Source organism: Festucalex cinctus, chromosome 2, assembly GCF_051991245.1.
Source record: "Festucalex cinctus isolate MCC-2025b chromosome 2, RoL_Fcin_1.0, whole genome shotgun sequence".
Taxonomy (NCBI): Eukaryota; Metazoa; Chordata; class Actinopteri; order Syngnathiformes; family Syngnathidae; genus Festucalex; species Festucalex cinctus.
Window position 1 is genome coordinate 34,108,169 of NC_135412.1, and position 22,182 is coordinate 34,130,350.

The 22,182-nt window shown below is 38.5% G+C and overlaps 2 protein-coding genes and 1 long non-coding RNA gene across 3 annotated transcripts; 1 reads left to right on the top strand and 2 right to left on the bottom strand.

Moving 5' to 3' along the window:
• Nucleotides 1–587: 587 nt before the first annotated feature.
• LOC144014650 (U8 snoRNA-decapping enzyme) lies at nucleotides 588–5,616 on the bottom strand. The gene is made up of 5 exons (XM_077514787.1): nucleotides 5,477–5,616; nucleotides 3,755–3,886; nucleotides 3,526–3,566; nucleotides 1,219–1,453; nucleotides 588–1,124 (listed from the first exon to the last, which is right to left on the bottom strand). Exons 1-5 carry the CDS (start codon nucleotides 5,549–5,551, stop codon nucleotides 879–881), a joined length of 729 nt encoding a protein of 242 aa, XP_077370913.1. The 5' UTR covers nucleotides 5,552–5,616; the 3' UTR covers nucleotides 588–878.
• Nucleotides 5,144–15,943, top strand: LOC144014649 (glutathione synthetase-like). Its single transcript, XM_077514786.1, has 13 exons — nucleotides 5,144–5,737; nucleotides 6,203–6,335; nucleotides 7,322–7,467; nucleotides 7,724–7,799; nucleotides 9,563–9,702; nucleotides 10,314–10,430; nucleotides 10,620–10,700; nucleotides 10,850–10,927; nucleotides 11,008–11,077; nucleotides 11,983–12,177; nucleotides 14,906–14,987; nucleotides 15,324–15,513; nucleotides 15,671–15,943. Exons 2-13 carry the CDS (start codon nucleotides 6,204–6,206, stop codon nucleotides 15,792–15,794), a joined length of 1,431 nt encoding a protein of 476 aa, XP_077370912.1. The 5' UTR covers nucleotides 5,144–5,737; nucleotide 6,203; the 3' UTR covers nucleotides 15,795–15,943.
• Nucleotides 15,944–18,555: 2,612 nt separating this feature from the next.
• On the bottom strand, nucleotides 18,556–20,565 carry LOC144014651 (uncharacterized). Its single transcript, XR_013282521.1, has 3 exons — nucleotides 20,152–20,565; nucleotides 19,696–19,782; nucleotides 18,556–19,614 (listed from the first exon to the last, which is right to left on the bottom strand). It is a non-coding gene; the product is annotated as an uncharacterized LOC144014651 (long non-coding RNA).
• Nucleotides 20,566–22,182: the final 1,617 nt, after the last annotated feature.

The window sequence follows — 22,182 nt, forward strand, 5'->3', positions numbered from 1 at the left end:
TGCCAGCCAATCGCAGGGCACACAGAGACGAACAACCATCCACACTAACAAGCACACCTGGCGACAATTCGGAGCATCCAATCAACTTGCCATGCATGTCTTTAGAATGTGGGAGGAGACCGGAGTACCCGGAGAAGACCCACGCAGGCACGTGGAGAACATGCAAACTCCACCCAGGAAGGCCGGAGCCTGGACTCGAGCCAGAACTGGGAGGCGGATGTGCTAACCAGTCAACCACCGTGCCGCAACAATTCAATTTGTTTTATTTATCTAAAACAAAAAGTTGAGTCAAATAGATTACCCACAAACTAAACTAAACAAAAATTACAAACCAAATTTTCGGGTTATTTTATGCGTTATTTCAACCACCTTTTTGATTTAATAAAGTAACTCAAAACATTGGGTCGTCCCTTTTTTTTTTTTTTTTTTTTAACAGAATTTGGGTTATTTTTGACCCAAAAGTGTGTACAGTCTCTTTCAAGACGTGCCAACTGGTGTTGCCTCATGATTTAAGTCTGTAACTGAAAGTGGACACCCACTAAACAGTACGCACACCATTGCGATTTATAAACAACAAAACAAGTCTATAAAGTTAGTAAGTGCCACATTCTTTTTTATTTTATTTTTCATAATAGCAACACACAAACAAAAAACAAACTCACTGCTGATCTACTTTTAGATCAGACCGGCCAGCAAGCTACTCATGTGGCCCTTGAGGCCTACTCGGCGCCCACTGGCATCATGTTGGTGACTCCTGATATCCACATAATTTCATGAGAATTTCTAACTGCCGGCCTATGAATTTAGTGTGGATTAATTTAGAATACTATTTATCTATATTGTGACTGTACATCTATGTGTGCTTGAGTAACTGTGATTCAAGAATGATCCCTCTCAGGCTTTGCCAATGCAAGTGTTGCTTTCAGGTCCACTGCACTCTGTGTATTCGTCTTCAGTGAGTTCTTGAGGGCTTTGTGCAGGTCCTCGGGGGCAAGCAGGTGGAGGCGCAACAGAGTGTCGATCAGCTGGGTGCGAGCGTTAGCGATGAACGTGTGTGACAGGAACGAAGAGAGGCCTCCCCCACTTTTTGTAGTGTAGAGAGGGACTCGGACCATCCCAAGAACCTTGACATAAGAGAGAAAGACGATGGTGAACAGAACATGGCATTGGGAAAATGGCTGCAATCTGTCATTCTCAAAGGAACAGGACACGCATTACCTCCTGGCCATGATCTCTTGCTGTGGATACAGCCGCCTGCTCCACCTCCTTAATCTGCTCCTCCTTTAGCTTCTTCACATAGAAGTGAGTGATGAGACGGGGGCAGGATGCGGTTCCTGGGGCATGGCGAGCATCCAAATGATCGTCTTCAGATATAGAAAGAGCCACACCCAACTCCTCTTGTAATTCCCTACAAAGCCCCGCCTCCAGGCTCTCTTGTGATGGATTGACAAACCTAAAGGGGTCGGCCCATAGGCAGTTAAAGGTTAGAAATAAAATATGAAAACATATCAACAATTTCGGGCATTTTGCTCCTCAGTGAACCTCCACATGTGTTTAAATCAATATGGAAAGGGACTGATTACAAAAGGCCAACAGATGATGTGTTCAACACACACGAGTACATTATGAGATATATGAGGATGTATGTTTGATAGTCTACAGTATTAAAGCAACAATATGTCGTAATGGGACCTGAAAATAGAAGGTTCAAAATCACATGGATGGGACATTCAGCTGGGCTGGGCAAAATCCTGAATTTCAGAATTCAATTCAATCCAATGGATGAATTTGAATTCACTCCACTCTACAGGATGTTGAATTGAATTTGAATGACAGCAGGTCGGAATTAAATTCACTGCAATTCGGAGAAATTAATTCTCATCACATATCAGTGGGAACGAGAGACTTTTAACACATATTTTTCTTCCAATTGGATTTACAGAGACTAACATTAAGTATAAATGTCCTTCATGTAGGAAAGCTTAGCATTAGCAATATACATTTATTTCAAAGTAATGACATGAAACGATGATTTTGCAGTTCGGAGCAGGGTGGCCATTGGAAATTTTGGATGGCCAGTACATTTTTGGAGTGGATGGGGTGGTTGCACATCCACCAATTACTACTCAACTACTAACTACTACTACTACTACTATCCATCCATCCATTTTCTTGACTGCTTATTCCTCACAGGGGTCGCGGGGGGTGCTGGAGCCTATCTCATCTGGCTTTTGGCAGTAGTCGGAGTACGCCCTGAACTAGTTGCCAGCCAATCGCAGGGCACACAGAGACGAACAACCATCCACACTCACAAGCACAGCTAGGGACAATTCGGAGCGCCCAATCAACCTGCCATGCATGTCTTTGGAATGTGGGAGGAGACCGGAGTACCCGGAGAAGACCCATGCAGGCACGGGGAGAACATGCAAACTCCAGCCAGGAAGGCCGGAGCCTGGACTCGAACCCGAGTCCTCAGTACTGGGAGGCGGACCTGCTAACCAGACCGCTAACCGTGCCGCCCACTACTACTACTACTACTCAACTAAAATTCTACTTTAGCAGTCAACTTATGCAATGTAGTAGATAGGTGTACCTTTTTGGAGTCACTTTTAATTTACTGTCTTTGCTCTACGCATTTTTAAATGCCAAAAATGTAATTAATTTAAATGTCAAAATTAATCAATGATCAAATTAGTTGACAACTATCTTAATAATTGAGTAATCGTTTGGAGACATTTTTTATTTTATTTATTTTATTGGTTTATTTTTATTTATTTTTCATTATTATTATTTTTTTAAATTGTCCAAATCCTCAGCATATCAACAGTAATTGTTCACTGATTTCGGTAGTTCTTCATAAAAGAAGACTGGTTATCTTCTGTGTTTAATCAAAATAAGACATTTACAAACATCCGTTTTTACTTTGGAAAACAATGACTAAACTGGTAACTTTTTTTTTTTTTTTTAATCACTATATGAATATGAAGTACAAAATAACCACCAATCATGGTTAATAAACCATGTATAATAAACCCAAGTAATTGGGGGAAAAATGCATTTGTAATACACTTTAATACAAAATTAAAATGAATCCAATTAGTCAATTAATTAAATAATCAATAGATTAATGGATTCTAAAAATATTCGATAGTGACAGCACTAATGTTGAGGTAGGTAGGTTAAAACTCGGCGTCAGTAGCTCATCTGTAAGGACTTGGGATTTATTTAAACTCGAAGGCAACTACATATATTGGAGTTGCTTGTCTGCTTCCAGACTGTTGAGGTTACGTCGAGTTAACCTGCGGGCTGTGGCCATAATAAGAGTTATAAGACACGACACACACACCTTGTTGAGCATACCAAGCGTAGGCTGTTTTCTAGTGTCTTTGCAGTGGCAGTGTGTGAATGTTTGCTCTGGTTTATACCATTTGACAGGGATTGCGTGTGCGTGTGTGTGTGTGCATGTGTGTCATAAAAATGGAGTCATGAAGGAATAAAACAAAAGCAGCACTAGGAGAGACTCACCCGCCAGGGAAACCCAGCAGACCATCAAAGCGCATCTGCATCTGTGGGATGTGAAAGGACAGAGGCTCTTAAACATTCACACACCGATGCTTCCAAACATGTAAACACCTTTAAGACGTATAGTAGTGAGAATTTGCTCAAAAACTTTAATTAAAATAAAAGGGCAGGATTTTGCTAATGCATTCTAAATTTCTGTATGTATGTGTCCCCCGCCCCCCCTCTCCCTCACCAGTATGATATGGTTGATGGGTGTCCTCCCAAAAAGCAGACTTTTCGTGTCAGAGTAGAGCATCACATGACATGCGTGTCTGCAGCCTGAGCAGGCCAACGCCTCGGCCCTTGACAGCTGTTCATTCGCCATCTACGAGTACACAAGCAAAACACTGTACTATAATACAATATGAGCCACTGGTCACAGTTCAGTGCTTTCTCATATCCCTGAACGTTGCCCTTCTGCTATCCAGTGCCACCAAGACATCAGTCAAGTCCTTATATTGTTCTCCAGCTGTCATACTCTTTTTTTTTTTTTCAAAGAGCTGTGGAAAATGAAGTTATGTGAATGTGTCAGTCCAGGAAGCATGCAGGGAAAGCTGGGTAGATAGACTGCTTCATCATCACCCCCTGGTGGTACGGGGTACAAGCAGCAGGTTCCTCCTCCACATTCATTCATACATTCTGTGAACCACTTGTCCTCACGAGGGTCAAGGTACACCTGAACTGGTTGCCAGCCAATCGCAGGGCCCCTCCATTCCAGTGAAAGTAAAATTGCTGTTGATAAGTCCCAGTTTTAACCGCTTTGCCTGGGAGGGAGCTATCAACGGAGAAGCCATGGGAACTGGTCAAATTTCACATTTTACTTTGGTGCTGTGCTCTAAATAGATAGCCTTTATTGTCATTATACAAACAAATTTATAATGAGATTTAAATATCTCATTTCAGTTCCACATATATGTAAAATAGAAAAATAAAATTATCGCTTCCTATAATAAACAAACACCAAACATAAAATCAATCTAAAAAATATTAAAATTGTGAATTTTAATATTTGTTTTTCATGTAAAATATGTGTCTTGGCTGTTGAGAAAACTTGCGTAATAGCTCTAGTATTGTGTTGTCACAGTTACATTGAATAATAATTTACAAACTACAAAAATAACTAATCTTTGTTACAAGTTACTTTAATGGTTACATTCAGCAGATACGAACCCTGTTTAATATAAAAATGACACCTGGTTTTGCCACCTAATTGGAAGTGACCTTTAAGAATAACGTTTGTTTTTATTAAAAAATAAAATAAAGACAACCTTTTTGGCTTACCATAATTATTTTCTAGTCTAGTCTTTCTAGACTACACTGTAGTTTTTTTTTTAAATAAAATATAAAATAAATGCAGTTTTTTGTTTTTTTTACTTTTCACATTTAACTATTATTTTTTGTATTAAGACTAAACATTTATAATGTATATTAATAAATATAATAATTAAATGCGGGGAACTTCTGTAGTCACAAAATCTGGTTAAACTTTTGAATGCAAATTGTGCCTCGATACGTTTTTTTTTTTTTTTTTTTTTTTAATGGAGCGTCTCCAGTTTTTATTTTGTCATGTGTTCTGTGAAGTGTTTTGTTACATCTGAAGCTGTTGTGAAGTTTGAGTTAAAGTAAACACACATCACAGAAATACATTTTAACGTTGAACAAAGACATTTTGTAACAAATGCCCAGTGCCACACCAACGTCAAAAAGTAATTAAATCATATCACAGCATCATGTGAAATGAGATAAATAACATTAGAGACGAATCGACGATAGTGACTGTCAGTTTTAGAAAGCGTTTCAAACCGAGAAACCGGAAACAACAACCATGTCAAACAGAAGCGACTGTTGATTGGGCGGGTACGGTGCAAAGGGTAAAGTTGTAGATTCAAAAAATCTACAATTAGAAAAACCTTACCCCATCGGCACTATGCTCAGCAACTTCCTGGATTTTCATGCATTTGGCAGTGTTCAACTCGCAGATTGGGTGCATAAATCACGTGATTCCAGGTATCCAATAGCGCACTAGGAAGTGGACACAGTGGACACGCTTGCACTCTTGCACAAAATCACTTCCACTACGGACTGACGGAGTCTGGATGGAACGGTGAAAAGATACCTGCGTCTGTGTCAAGAATTCATCTCGTAAAGCGATAATATACCGACGTTCTTCGAAAAGGTAACTGAGGGCTTCTTTTGACATTCACGCAAATGTAATTCCAATAAGGCTTTTACTACACAAAAAGAAATACGCCAGGATGGATGATTTTGGACTAGGTTCTGCACTTGGTTAAAATCCAGTTAGCATGAAGCTAATAGCTGCATTATTACGTGTAAAAAAATAAGCGTATTAGTAATGATGTTATGTGCATTTCCTGTATGTACGTTGTGCAATTTATTTTTATTTTTTTTTAATGTTTTTCCACTTGTATTTTTATAACAAGCATTAGTTAAATAATATACTGGTGCTCAAAATTAAGTTTTACAGTTTATGTTTGAAGAATGACACTCAACTCGTTAAAAATTAATTTATAAACAACTGGATTTTCCTGGTGTTTTGAATTGCAAATCTACACCCTGCGGTACTATTTCACATACAGTATTTAGATTCACTTAGTCTGTTTTATGTCTATATATCTATCAGAATGGCCCAGGGAATACCAAGTGAGCTGCTGATGAACACGGCTCTCATAAATGATTTAGCAGAAGTGGCAAAAGATGCAGCACTTTTACAAGGTGTCCTTTTAAGGATTAAAGAATCCCCCAACTCATCAGAGGTGAGAATTGTTTATCATCTTTTTGGTACACGCTACCATCTCCTTTGTGTTGTTATTGTCACCTAAGGGTACAGTGTGAACCACATATCCATACCTGTTTTCAGAAAAAGTACAAGTACTTACATTTGACTGACTACTCACCAATACCTTACCTGCTGTATAATGTCATTACTTTTTAGTACTTGTCATGAAAGTGTGTGTTTAATGAAATATTTACCTTTTGTGAACATGGCATACTTAATTTAAATAGGACATTGCACAGATATTACTTGTCAGTAGTATTACTGACATACAGTGTTACCATGCATGAGCATGCATTTTCAAGTTTTACCACAGACACACTTAAACACTTCACTTATATGGAGACTGTAAGACAAGGTGTTTTGGTTATCTCGTGTCTCAGTCAGAAAATCAGAGGCATTTACAATTAATAGTAAGAGGAAGAAGAAATATGAGACATTTAAAAAAAACAAAAACAAAACATGGCACCTGATAAACAATTGTGCCCACTACAAAATGAAGTGCGTAAAAAGAAATACAAGACTGTTTCTTTAGAATACCAGAAATCACAGAGTTAAACTGTGACAGGGCAACTGAAGTGATACATTAGCACATCATTGCTTACACCTCTTGAATCAACGTGCCAGGCTGCACTGGTATTGTCACGGAAGTGCAGCTGGCAAAAATTTACTGTCACCACAACTCATGGGGCTCAAGCAGATTTCAGTATCTGCAAAGTATTTTAAATACCAGAATTTATAGCTAACAAAGTGTTGTCATCTGCGTCTTAAGGCTATGTAAGAGTAGTGTCAACACTGATATCCGTATTGGTATATTCCTACTAGTTATTTAACATGATTACACAAAACGCCTCAAAACGACTTACATGAACCTTTGTAGAAGGGTGGGGCAAGGCCCAAGGAAGAACCTATTAGATTTCTACATTTTGTTACAACCAATAAGCTGTATTGCACTTTGTATTTTAGTTGGTGACATATGCTCCCTTCACGCTCTTCCCCACACCTGTGCCGAAAGCTCCTTTCCATCAAGCCATGGCAGTGCAAACTCACTACAACACACTGGTGGATAAGATAAGCCAGGATCCTGACTTCCTGCAAGCGGCTCTTGCCAGGTGGGATGCTAGCCTTGTACTGGGCTGTAATTAATCATATATCAAACTGAATCGATTGCTAGCTTCCATCCTCATGAAATAAGAAAGATATTTTTAATTTGAAGTGTAATATTTTAGTAAAACAAACCTCTAAAATAGCCAATTCTCTTTAATCTCTCTGTGCTGATCTATCAACATAAAAAATAAAAATAAATAAATAAACAGTATGAAGGATAATAATTGCCATATTCTGACACATTTTTGTGTTCTATCCTAGCACCATTGCTGTGGACGATTTCACTGCAAGATTGTTCAAGATCCACCAACAGGTCCTGAAAGAAGGAAGGTTGCAGGTATGGGAGCTCACCTGGATAACATTCTTTTCCAAATCTCGTCAAGAATACATTCAGGGATCTTACACAGTGAAAATGGGTCACAGTCAGAGTAGAGTGCTTTAGTGACTTTTGGAATTCATGATGCAAAGGTCCCCTTTGGCATTGAAGTATCTTAGAGTCATAGAAATAAATTATTGTAAGGCACAAGTCAGATCACACCTTGTACCTAAAAGGCAAATTAAAAAAAACCCAAAAAAAAAAAAAAAAAAAAAAAAAAACCCCAAAAAAACCATTTGACTGTACTTGAGAGCCCCAAATCTTTGCTTCATTTATTGTTATAAAGACATGGTTTCAAAAGTGTACATATTTGGGGTCAAGGAATCTAATAAAATGGGTTTCAAGTAAAACCATCCATCCAAACCTCCAACCAACCTTCCAACACTCATCTCGGGTGGAGTTGCTTTAGCGGGGTTGCCCGGACTTCTTCTCCCCAACCCATTCTTCCTGCTCTTCCCAAAAATTGAACAATTTGCATCATGAGCAGATTTAGGCAAAAAAAAATATTTTTGCAAAAAAAATGACTTAGGCAACATTTTAAGACGGTGACGATATGAGGCCACGTATCTCTGGTCTTGTTCTTTCAATCATGATGATCCACAGCTCGTGACCATAAGTGAGGGTAGGAATGTAGCTCGACTAGTAATTCGAGAGCTTCACCTTTTTGCTCAGCTCTTTCTTCCCCACGACAGACCAACTCAGTGTCTGCAACTTGAGCTCCTCCACTTGGAGAATGATCTCATTAAACCAACCTGGAGAAGACACGCCGCCCTTTCCCAACGGAGGACCATGGTCTCATATTTGGAGATGCTTGTTCTCATCCCATCCGATTCACACTCAACTGCAAACTGTTCCAGTGATACCTGAAGATTGTGGGTTTAAGCCATAGAACCATATACAAACTGAGATACAATACTAAGGTAACCTAACCAGAACATCTCAATGCCTTGGCTGCACCTAGAAATTCTGTCCATAAATGCTATGAACACAATCGGTGACAAAGAGCAAGCTTGGTGGAGTCCAACTCACAAAGGAAACAAATCTGATTTAGTCGTGGTAACGCGGCCCAAACTCGCCCCACAAGATCCCAAGAGGGACACGGTGGTCTAAAACCTTTAAGTCCACAAAGCATATTTTGTCTGGTTAGGCGAACTCCCATGCACCCTCGAGGATCCTGCTGAGAGTGTAGAGCAGGTCCACTTTTATACAGCCAGGAGGAAATTACCACACTGCTCCTCCTGAATCTGAGATTTGGCTTCATCACAGGCCCTCCCCTCCAGAACCTCTAAATAGACTTTCACAGGAAGGTTGAGGGTCTTTACCAATCCATTTGTAAAACTTGAAGCCCATTTTGTTGGATTCCTAATCCTAGACCCCCCAAAATGTATACGTTCAAGACCAAATTTGTCACAAATAATTGAATCACTACAATAATACAAAAATATGATCTCAATCTCAATTTATGTCTTAGGATAACTTGATTTGTATGACCCTATGGTACTTTCCACCATGTCTTGAAGTTAAGGGCCTATTTTTTGGTCTTAATTAACTATCATGTAATCAAACTGTTCTGAATCAGTAAATACTAAGTTTAGTTTACGCGAAGAATAAAGTTTGTGGTGAGCAAAGGAATGCTGTAAAGCTTATTTTTCAAGGTCACATCGCTGGCTCTATAATCATCAAAATGTCAGTCTGTCATTTAGTATTCTTGCATTCTTCCCCAGTCAATTGTGTTGGGTCTGAATCGATCTGACTACATGCTGGACCAGAAGGAGGATGGACACACGTCTCTAAAACAGATCGAAATCAACACCTTTGCTGCTAGTTTTGGAGGCCTCTCTTCACGCACGCCTTATGTCCACCGGTAAATTAGCCATCAACATGACAAAAAAAAAAAACTAATGAAAATAAATAAATAAATAAATAGAAAATTTGACATCCACAAAAAGGGGATTTGGATTAATATACCATAAAGCTGCTGGCGTTTGTACATTTAAGAAGCTGAGCAAAATGTCCATGTAAAAATGGGACATCTGTAGCATAAAACCTAAGAGTGAGCACTGCAAGTAGAATAGAATGCCTTTATTGTCAGTATACACTCCAGATGTACAATGAGATTAATATCAACACCTTTTCCAGTGCAGACATATATGTTAAAGATAAAAAAGTAAATAATACAAAATATTTAGAACAAAAGGATACATAATAATGCTAGAGGCTATACAACGGAAATAACAAGACTGTTTAATGCTGCTTTAAAAATTGGATGAATACATTTTTTTTCTGTTTCCGTTGTAATACTCGGTTCAGAAAATGGATGGATGGATGTTTACGTTCTTTCCCTATTAAAACAATTTCCAAATCCAAATTATGTTTGATCTTAGAGATTGCACGCAATATCGTATGTTACATTTGACTTCCTTTCAAATTTTCTGTTTAATATTGACAAAAACGTCCTTTACCTTAATGCAACAGGCACATTCTTAAGGTGGCTGGCCAGCTGGAACAGAGTCAGCGCATCATTGACAACAACCCGGCGGTGGGTCTGGCCAAGGCTGTGGCCAAGGCTTGGGAGCTTTATGGATCAAAGCGGTATGTCGTCCACTGAAAATCTTAAATCAACAACACTTCATTGTCTAAAAGCGCATTTAATTGTAGAATACTAAATTTCACATTTTATTCATGACTGTCTAAGGATTCTCTTTTGATACAGTTTTGCACCATACTCCTGATGGTATCTATGTAGTGTATGTTTATACCATGCTCATGTTGTCATTCAAGAGCGGTTGTCATGTTCTTGGTGGAAGAGAACCAGAGGAACGTCCTGGATCAACGATTTATTGAGAATGAGCTGTGGACAAGGTCAGATGTGATTATTTTAGACCTTTGCAATACCTTCTGTAACCTCAATGTTTAAAATTAAACATTTGCAGATTTGCTGGAAAATATTATTTGGTCCTTGACCATTTTTTTCTTATAATGACAATTAGACTTTTCTCAACGTGTTTCAGGAATATTGCCACCATACGAAAGAGATTTGAGGATGTCTCGAAATCTGGAAAACTTGATGGGAACAAGAGACTGTTTGTGTAAGTGTCTGCAGTCCATCAATATCCAACTTCAATATATATTTGCTTTTTCATACAATTCCATCCTGCCACTCATTTAGTGATTGTCAGGAAATTGCGGTGGTCTACTTCAGGAATGGCTACATGCCTCAGAACTACAAGTCTGAACAGGTATATCAAAAAGATATGCTCATTTCTTCAAGATAAAGCACATTTGTTTTTCAAGGAAGCATTCTTTTAGTGTATGTGTTGTACATTCAGTTGAAATGTACATGATCAACATTTAACCCATCTAAGGACATGCATATATTAAAAATATTTGACATGCATATATTAAAAATATTTTTCATTCTTGGATCAATTAGAAAATGTGCTGTCTCTCAACCGCAGTGTTTCTGGAAGCCTCCAAAATCCACTAACAATGTGGCTGGGATGAAACTCTTCTTTCAGTGTTCAACTCGCAGTCACATGCTTCCTGCCCCTCTGTCAAAGTAAAACAAACTTATTTATGCTCTGCTGCCCATTAGGATCTCTGTTATGTCAAGAACAGAGAGCAAATGCCACTTGAAACACATTTAAAATGTGTTGACACCCACTTCATAGTTGAGGAAACTTATCTTCATTCAGTTGATGCTTCAAATGTAAAATATGCGGTCATTAAATTATGCTTCCTCTCAATGCTAAGGGCAAGGTGAGTTTGCCTAAACACACAAAGGCAAATTAAGAACTTTTAATAATTCCTAGTAGGAGGAATAGCAACTTTGTTACAGTTCAGTTACACTTTCAAATGGCATTGTTTATTTGCCTCTTACCATCTACTCAACTAGTGTGGAAGCTTCAAGCTCATCATTTTTCACCTACCAGACACTAAAACCTATCTTGTAAATTGTACAAAGTTGAACACAAGTAGTATACTGCATTGGGGAAAAAAAGAAAACAAATTGAGTCCCTTACATTTAACCATAACATTATGAACAGCTTGAACATTTCACTCAGTGATACATGCCACGAGTATGAACCCGCATACCATCAGTAGTATCCATACCACACTTAAGAATCACTGTTCTAATTTCTAGGCCTGGGAGGCCCGCCTGATGATGGAGTGCTCTTTGGCTGTGAAGTGTCCGGATATCAGCACCCACCTGGCTGGAACTAAGAAGGTCCAGCAGGTGCTTGCTAAGCCTGGTGTTCTGGAACAGTTTTTCCCTGACCAGCCACAGGTAGTGGCACAAGTCAGAGCTACATTTGCTGGCCTCTACACACTGGACATGGTGAGCAACACTTTTTTTTATTTGTAGAGTTGCAGAGAAACTTGTTGGCCACTCCATGTTGCTGCACTACAATTTTATGTGCAACATAGCAAAGACAATAAACACCACAGTGTGTCAAATACATGCCCAAGCAACAGGCTACACTATAAAATCTGAACTTGACAAAGATTTGTATAGACGAAACCATTAAAAACAATGGTGAAAAGAGAAAAACAGCTTCAGAAAAGTGCACAAAGTATCCAACCTGTCATTTTCCAATTATTTATTATGCTACTGTATACGTGACCATGTTGAGGTCTGAAGAACTGGCACATACATACAAATGGCTATCGGCGTTGTAAGGGAAATTGGTCCAATTATTTATTAAATCAATAATTGTTCATTATTAAATTAATAATCAATTGACTTGTTAATTGAAGGAGGCTCAAATGTAATATTTGAATTCATTTTTATCTCGCCTGCGGAGCACCACATCTATTTTTCATCATTTTATCAGTATGACAGATGAGAACCGAATTGAATCAGTCATTAAAATGAAGGTTGTACCCTTTTTACAATGTTCTGAGTTCTTTGTTCAGTTTAGAGATTACTACAAATTGATAAAACACACACACACACACACACACACACACACAGTAAACAATCAGTTTTTGATTTTGTGCACGTTTATTTTCTAACCTATGTGGGACAATCTACTTGGAATTTACAAGAAGCAAAACTACTGGTATAGGAAATGAAAACAAGAATTTGAATGATAAACAACTGGATGCAGAAGTGTAAGGTCCCATTTGGTTGTGGGTCTGAGCGCCGTTGGGAACGCTGAAATCCGTTTTTAGCCTCTGCAGGGGACCCAAGTAGTGTGTTTGACTGCACCTGTCGCATCACGATGGCTTCGTGAGTTTCGTGTGGTGGTGTTCGCCAGCCGTGTTTCTAGCCCTCAGCTAGCGGTCACGCCCAACAGAGAGCCTTGAAGAGAGAGGAACCAGGAGTGTGAAGGCAGCCAGGAAACGAGAGCAGCAAAAGAGAAGGAGACAAGCAGGAAGTGTGCCTTTTGTAGGGGGGCTGCGGCTAACTCCTCAGCCAGGGGTCCGATATCGGATTGCACAAAGACCAAGGTGGAAATTTACCAGCCTTGGAGTGAATTTTGGTAAAGAATAATCAGATTGAATTTATACGGAAGCGTATTGCATTCACTTGAAAAAAATAATAATCTCCTGTTTTTCTGATTAATGTTTTTGGGAGCTTTGTTTTATTCAGTATTTTTTATTTTTATTTATTTTTTTCTGAATATTTTTTTTCTGTCATAAAAAAATTATTCCAAAAAACAGAAAAAAAAATATTCCAGAAAAACAAGGGGGAAAAACATTATCCCAAAAAAACAGAAAAACAAAATATTCCAAAAAACAGAAAAAAAAATTACTCTGTTTTTCGGAGTATTTTTTTTTTTACCGCTGAACTCCAAGTGACTTGTTTCAGACCACTGACCTGTATTTATGACTGGATAGCTGAAAGTCCATACACGCCAGTGCAATCCTTTGAAGTCACTGGGTGGCCATCTTAGTGACCACCCCGGCACAAACCCCCCACCCCGCCTCTGGCCTTATACTAACTGCCAACGAGCTGCATATGTCTCATCTGTACATATACCGTATAGTTTATACAGCAGTCTGCTTGCGACGTGGGTGTAACAAGATGGCTGCCCTGTGACTTCAACGGCTTGCACTGGCGTGTATGGGCTATCGGCTATCCAGTCATATATACAGGTCTGCACCAAGTCATTTGGAGTTCAGAGGTCCCAAAAAAATTACTCTGAAAAACAGAAGTTGGTGCTCTGTTTTTTTGGAATATTTTTTTCTGTTTTTTTTGGAATATTTTTTTCCCCCTGTTTTTCTGAGTAATTTTTTTTTCTCCTGTTTTTAGGAATTTTTTATTTTTTTTTCTGACAGAAAAAAATATTCAGTAAAACAGAAAAAAAATATTGAGAAAAACAGAAAAAATATTACTCAAAAAAACAAAGCTCCCCCAAAAAATTAGTCAGAAAAACAGGGATTTTCTTTTCCAAGTGAATGCAATACGCTTCCGTAAATTTAGATCCCATGTTCAAATGAGATTCTAAGGTCAAAATTCAATCAATGCAAGCACGTACCAGTGAACACATCAAAAGAAAAGTTGCCTAGCTTACAACTGTCAAAACATGCACAAACATGAAGGTTAAGTGGAGAATCTGCCACTGAAATGGAGTCAACATTTCAAAAATGGCAAACGCATTACATTTCATAATTCATTGTTCTGTTGCAAAATAAGACAGTCAGGTCTACTTTTTTCTTGTGTTAGTCAGAGCTGGATTCAGAGCGGGTGGGGGCTGTCTGTTTGTGGGGGATGCTATTGGACACCCAACCCCCATGGTGGCATTTCCAGGACACAGGAATGAAATTCCTTTGTTTGTGATGAGGTTGCGAAAGTTACAGCGTTCATTAGGAGAAAACGGTGTACGCCACCCACCATAAGCGTGGAGCTACAAAAAATTAATTAATAAATAAGTTGTTTCAGTTCACGTCTACCTTTACGTTTATTCTGTAAATTAAAATGATCTTAAACTGAATTTACACTTGGATACATGTAGATTAAAAGCACATCTACATTGCAGCTGCATTTCACAGTCAGCATTACGTGTAATTGTTGCATAATGATGACATTCTTGCCATGGTTTCACTTCTTTGTCTTCAAGGGAGCAGAAGGTGACAAAACAGTCACAATGGCCTTGGCGACACCAGCTCGATTTGTCCTGAAGCCTCAGCGCGAGGGAGGAGGTACAGTCAAACAAATCAAATATCATTCAGTCCCAAGGACCTAAATAAACATTGAGTACCGGTAGTTTACCAGAAAGTTTGCTTCAACCCAGACTACCAAATGTTTTTGTTGCATGTACAAAAACATAGCAGAGAGGAAATAACAACCGATCTTCATTTTCTTTTCTGTAGGTCAAGTGGTATAAAATTGAAATGGCTTTTTGAGTATTTAAGGTTGCTGACACCTCGGTTAGGTTACTCTGCTTTTTTTTTCTTTCTAACCATAGTGAAGTCCAGAACAATTAAGCTACATAAAATAAATAAATACCGGTAAATAAAATCAATCTTCACTTCCAGGAAACAACATTTATGGACAAGAGATCTGTGAGGTTTTGGGCCAAGTGAAGAACAGTGCTGAGAGGATGGCCTATATACTGATGGATAAGATCCAGCCCGTGCCCACACAGAACTACTTGCTGAGAAGAGACACACCCCTCAAAATCAGTAATTGTCTCAGTGAACTGGGCTTCTTTGGAGCTTATGTCAGGTACGCAGTAACTATTGATTATGTGTAGAACTGCAGACCGTCACATTAGCATGTATGTGAGCTGGGCATTGCTTCTGCCAGGTTGAGAAATAAAAAAAAAAACAAAAAAAAAAAACACAACAAAAAAGTCTCTGTTCATCCTCACACATCTGTGCAGGCAGGGTGAAGTCATGGTGATGAACGAATGCGTGGGCCATCTTCTGAGGACCAAGAGTTCAGAACACTTGGATGGTGGTGTTGCTGCAGGAGTGGCAGTTTTGGACAACCCACTCCTCTTCTGAGAATGTGCACCAGTATTTGGACCCCATCAGACAGCACTCAAATACACCAGCTTTTTACGTATTTAATAGTAATACCCAGTACTACCTCATGCTAATCTACATTGCGAAAGGATGAATTCAAATGCTAAAAAAATAAATATCAGAATATGGAGATGTTCATCTTCTATGGTATGGCCAGTAATTATGATATGATAATATGATTTTTGGGATACAGTATACAGTACATTTTATCCTAAAATTATTTGTTTTGTGTTTTGTTGAATTGGTATCTTCAAATGACAGAAAAGAACAAAAGGCTGTTAGAGCTTAATGAAATGTTTTTAAAAAGCAATTCATATTCCTGAAACTCAGTCTTTTGCTCTGCTAATTGAAATCGAAGATCATATTATTATTATTATTATTATTATTATTATAGGATCTTAGGAACGTCTACGTCTAGTATAATTTACAGTTTAAATTAAATAAGACTTTGCAAGAATCAGGTTAAGATGAATTTTGGGATTTACTTTTAAGTAAATAAATTTTCGCAGAAAATATAGTCTGTTGAGCTATGGTGGTTGCTTTAGAGCAGATTAATTTGAAAGATGGGTTAGCTTGTAAGTAACTGCTTGAGAATGTTAATTATGTTTGCCTCCAAAAAGCCACCAAACAAAATTGGTGATATGTATTATAGTACTTCCTGCTAAAAAACAACAACAAAAAAACAACAAAAAAACAAAAAAAATAAGCAAAAAAAAACTAATTTTGAATTTATTAACAATTCATTTTTATTTACAAATAATAATCATACAATGTATCTCTGCAAATACTCCGGTCTCCTCCCACATTCCAAAGACATGCATGGCAGGTTAATTGGGTGCTCCGAATTGTCCCTAGGTGTGCTTGTGAGTGTGGAGGGTTGTTCGTCTCTGTGTGCCCTGCGATTGGCTGGCGACCAGTCCGGGGTGTCCCCCGCCTGCTGCCCAGAGCCAGCTGAGATAGGCGCCAGCACCCCCCGCGACCCTTGTGAGGAATAAGCGGTCAAGAAAATGGATGGATGGATGTATCTCTGCAAAGGTTTTTATTTTTTTAATTAACATGGAAGGGCCGTAAGGGAGCATTATAAAGTGGGGGTTGGGAGACCAGACCAACATGCAAATATTGACAATTCTCGGATAATTGACTGCCATAGAGGCAATGGAAGAAAAATGACCCCCAAAACTCTCCAAAATGTGTTTCCCGTGAAAAAAGGGGAAATGGGGAGGACAGGAGTCCTGCACAACCGCTTTCCCTCCCCCCCTTAAAAAATATTGGGGAAACAAATCTGCAAATAGGTGAATTTGTGGGCGCTAAAACGCTAATATGCGTGCGTCCACTGTATTACCTAAAAGTATACAAGGGAAGTGTTAACTACTGTTTCCTTCTTTCATAAAACAAACCAACCATCAAACAACGTTCATTAGACAGTTTGCTTTCTCATCTGATCAAACAGGTTTTAGGATGAACGTTGGACCATTAATTAAGCACTCTGTCAAACAAGTTTCTGTTCTCCACTCAGAAACGGACTAAGAAATCACTTCTTTTTTTTCTTTTTTTTTCTTTTCTTTTTTTTGTCGTCAGTACACATAAAGTTGTGCTCTTAAGATTTCATACCCTAGGGCAGCCCTTTTCAAATAGTGGGGCGGGCCGCTGTGCAATGTCGTGGGTGGGGGTGCGTGTGATCCCAGGATTTTTTTTTTTTAACCGTGCTAGAATTACTAATAGGTCGCTTGCACATGTCGTCACTTCCGCCTCGGATTTCTCGTAGTCGCCATGCTGGGTGGCCTCCATTTACGTAGCGATTCGGTCTAACACGTATCTATCACGTTTGTTTTCTGCGTTTAAAATGGTACATTGTTGCTGCATCGTTGGCTGTTCGAACAAAGCCAAGGGGGAAAATGGTCGGTCTTTTTTCCGAATTCCGAAAATAATTAGGAACCAGGGCCTGGAGACAGAGGAGTGCGGACTCCGGAGGGAAGACGTTACTTTGGGCTCGTGTGTGCAGCGATCACTTTGTGAGCGGTAAGCTTGTTTACCTTTATTTAATGCATGAGGATTAATAACGTTTCAACCGCCCATATATGGGCAAGTTGCTTATGTTTTGGATTCATGAGCAAGCAAGTTCGGTAGTACAAGCTGGCTAGCGGACGTTAGCCGAAAGCTAACATCGAACATTTTCACCCAAGTAGTGCCAGTGCAAAGTGTTTACTGCTGAAATTGGATTGATTAGTCTTGGGCTTTTAATGCCGATAACATGTTTTTTGGTGGCAAAATGTAAACTTGGAAAAAAAAGAGACAGAAGGGGCTGATGCAAGAAAACAGACCCCCGGGGGTGATGCAAGAAAACAGACCCCCGGTAGCCTACACATCATGCTAAAGAACTTATTCACGGCCACCCTACTGCGGTAAAATAACCAGTCTTTCCATATTTTATTTGTTTATATATTTGTTTATTTTAACAGGTCGCCCTGCGCCCGTTTTTCTGTCCAATCATCCCGACTGGGCTCCAACATTAAAGTTGGGTCCCAAGTTACAACATCTATGTCTCAGCCCAGTCGGTGCCAAGATATGAACGTGCACAGGAGAGACAAGCAAAGAAAAGACGACTCGAAGTGGCAGAGATTGTTGCAGTTATGCAGCCAGATGGCTCCAGTAACCTGTACCCTCAAGAACTGCTGACATCATTGACTCTGGTATGCCACTCAGAATTCATTACACGATATATTGTATGCATGAGTGAATGTATGTGTTTGTTTGTGTGTGTACACGCACCTTATATTTTAGAGACATTTGGAAGTGTTTATAGAAATAAGTATTTGCCTGTAGCAATGTTCATACATTAAAAAATGCAACAAAATGTGTACATTTCTTTTACACTGACAAAAAAACTATACTACTTTACTATATTAAACCTATTACTGGTACCGTATTTTTTTGTGATTTTTTCTTTATTTTTTTCTTTAGGGATCTCATGCCACACCGACTTGATTGCCAATGACATGATGGAAACGAAGGCGAGCATCAAAGCATTGGAGGAGGACAACATGCGACTGTTTGTTTGGCGCTAATAAAGGCAGCGTTTATACAAATTCTATTGTTGGGTTTGTTTACAAAGCTATACATAAGACAAATGACAGGATTTGACTCAATGTGCAATATGGTCCCTCTTAAAGTAATGGCATAAATCTCTATTATTTCTAAAAGCACAAAAAATGAAGTGAATAATGATTAGATGTAGTAATTTCAGGGTTAAAAATTGAACTGTTAATTAATGTAGTTTATTTTAGCACAGGTGCCTACCATCCTGAGATGACGGTATGATGTAATGTTGATGGGGTACGCAATGACTTTCATTATGCTATGTACAGAGGAAAAAGTTGCTCTCTTTTAAATTTGTTTAATGTAAGACAAGTACCAGTACTGTGTTACAGTTTTCCCAATAATCCTTGTTTCACACTTGTCACAAAACCACTGTCCTTTTGGCAGTCTAGATTGGCACACTTCAAGTGATATCATTTGATTTTACAATCTGCTGCAGCACAAAAAACTACTTTATTCCGCATCTTTGAAGTACATGAGCAAGTGGTATGTGACAGCGGCTGAGCAGGAACACTGGAAGTCCACTGCTGATCTAGTAAATGCTCTCCCGAGCAGTTCAGGTAAGGAGGGGACTTTGGGAAAAAAAAACTCTGGCTTTTCCAGCTGGCCAAAACGAGCGATCTGGGTGGACTCGCTCAATCACACTTTGTCCACACCACAAAGTCGCAGAAGTCCGTCCAGTTAAACTCATCTGTGCCTGAATCTGAAAATATTACAAACATTGTAATGAAAATATGAAACATAGAATTAAATAAGAAACTACAAAAAGTAAAGCCATACATACCTGGTAATACTATTGGTGTTGTCGTGACAAGTGATGGGAATTGTTGCCATCTGGCACCAGACAGAAATTGGGTGTTGTGACAGCCTCCTTAACCGTGAGATCATAAGAAAAGCTGTCAGTATGCTCAGTAGTTACCATGAACACGTTTTATTGTACTGGAAACTGAAACTAAAAATACGTCCTCTGAGAGTGGTTAACCTTAACCATTTAGAATAAGTTGATTAAGTAACATGTAACTAGTGAAAGGGTAGCATTAAATTTAATTAAGCCACGGGGAGGCTGTGCATAGTTACTTTTTATTCTTATACGCTCTGCCATATTTGCCTGTTATAAAATGATTAGAAAAACCACATCAGGTAAACCTAGCTGTGCATGTAAACACAATGATAACAGGAAGCCTGAGAACAAATCAACATTTTTGTGTGCAGAATTACCAACACCATGTGGTTTACTTACGTGCAACAGCAACCGTTTCTTCTGATGCGATGTTAAAGTTTACACTCTGTATCCACCCGCTTACAAAATAATTGTAAGCCTCCAGGGATTTGTTGGCGTGTTATGGAGCATGTTGTCAACACGAGGTAGGGAAAGATGTCCAGAGATGTCACATTTGGCCAGCAAGCTTTCTCCGTCAAAAAAAAAAAATCACCCTTGGTCAGGACGTAATTAGGATCAATCCCGCCACACAGAGACACCTTCTGCCTGTATCGTTGTTTTTGATCTTCCGGTAAATCGTGAAAATACTGCGAAAATTACATCAGGTTGATAAGCTCTACCGTGTAACTCGCGAGTGTACCTTGTGAACCGGCGGACACCCAATATGGCGCCCGAAGGAAAAACTCCCATGATGCATTACGATGTGCAAGCGACCTATTGCACAATAGGTGGCAATAGCGCTCTCATTATCAGAGTGTGTTGTGGGAGTAAAACAATGTTAATAAAGTTATTCAGCAGATTTAATAAAGATATAATGTTATGCAGAGGTCCACTTTTAACAATTTTATAGACAAACGATACTATTCATTCGCGGCAGCGAGTTTTTTTTTGGGGGGGGGGCATACCATAAAATATTTGAGTAGCACTGCCCCTTGGCTATGTAAACTTATGATTTTACCTTTACCAACCAACTAAACCCACTAAACAACATAACACCAGTAGGAATTGCATTTACAATTATATTAAATTCAGAAATGACAATATCATACATACTTCAATATAAATTCCTTGTATGTCAAAAACAAGCCATTTGTATTAAACAATTGAACAACCAACAGAATATTATGACAGAACCAAGGAGGATAAAATAAGGATTTAAGTTTATATACAAATTCTGCATTGTTCCATTAATAATGTCTACGAGGTGATAAGTTATGTTTATAAATAAAATACAATGAAAGAAGCATCTGTTTGTGAAAATTAGACAGTCTAATGAGGAGTTTTTGGATGCTGTATGTTTGTGTGGATCTTTATAATAAAAACACGTCCAGCTTCTTTACTCTTGCCCAATTCAGTCAGCCTTTATTTAACATGCAGCGTCTCCACATCCACGCTTGAAGCCTCAGGCTTCACCTGCTTATCACCTGTACAAGATCGCCCCCTATTGGCGTAACTGATAGCAATATAAATCATTGTTACACTTAAAATTGAGGCCTCCAAGTTTAGAAAAAAATCAAATTTGGGATAAAATTCCACATTGAAAATGGGATTAACATTTATTTATTTATTTTATTAAAATTATATGAACCAGTTTATTTTGAAAGTATTTAGAGTTTGAAAGTCCAAAAAGTTAAGGCCACCTTAGGAGTTCATTATTACAGATTATTATTGTTTTTAATGTAACGAGTTTTGTTTTTCCACACAAAATTAAAAAGCATTTCGTGTATATTTCTCAAAATCTTGCTGACGTCAAGAGACTGAGCAGCATATGTATCCTTCAGCTTTGGTCAGCAATTCTTCCACTTAATGATAAATCCTGTTGCAACCATTGATTCAATTTTTTCTGAGATTTGTCAATAATCAAATTAAAATTCAAGTTGCACCTAGTCTCTTCATCTTTGGAAATATTAATTGACAGTTAACAAATTCAATGATTAGATGGTACATTCAAAGACAAATATGTTCATTTTTTCCCCCCTCAACCTAGGCTTTTTTTTTTTCTTTTTTTTTTTGTGCGTGAGCACTACGGTGTACGGACTCTTGAATTCCCTCAATTCTGGCATCTGAATGGTTTTTTTTTTGAAAACTCACCAAAATGTCATTAATGTACTTTACTGTTATACACTGCTAGTGTTTGTCCTGCTCACTCAGCCTCGTTTCTTGCTGTTTCTCTGCATTTCTCTAATCATCCGTATATTTTGTTTTTAGTTTTCATTTCAGCTACTCTTGGTTTGTTTACAAATAAAGGTCTCTTCTAGGGCCTGACCGGTATGCATTTTTTAAGGCCGATGCCAATACTGATTTATTGGCAGAAAAAAAATACAGATTACC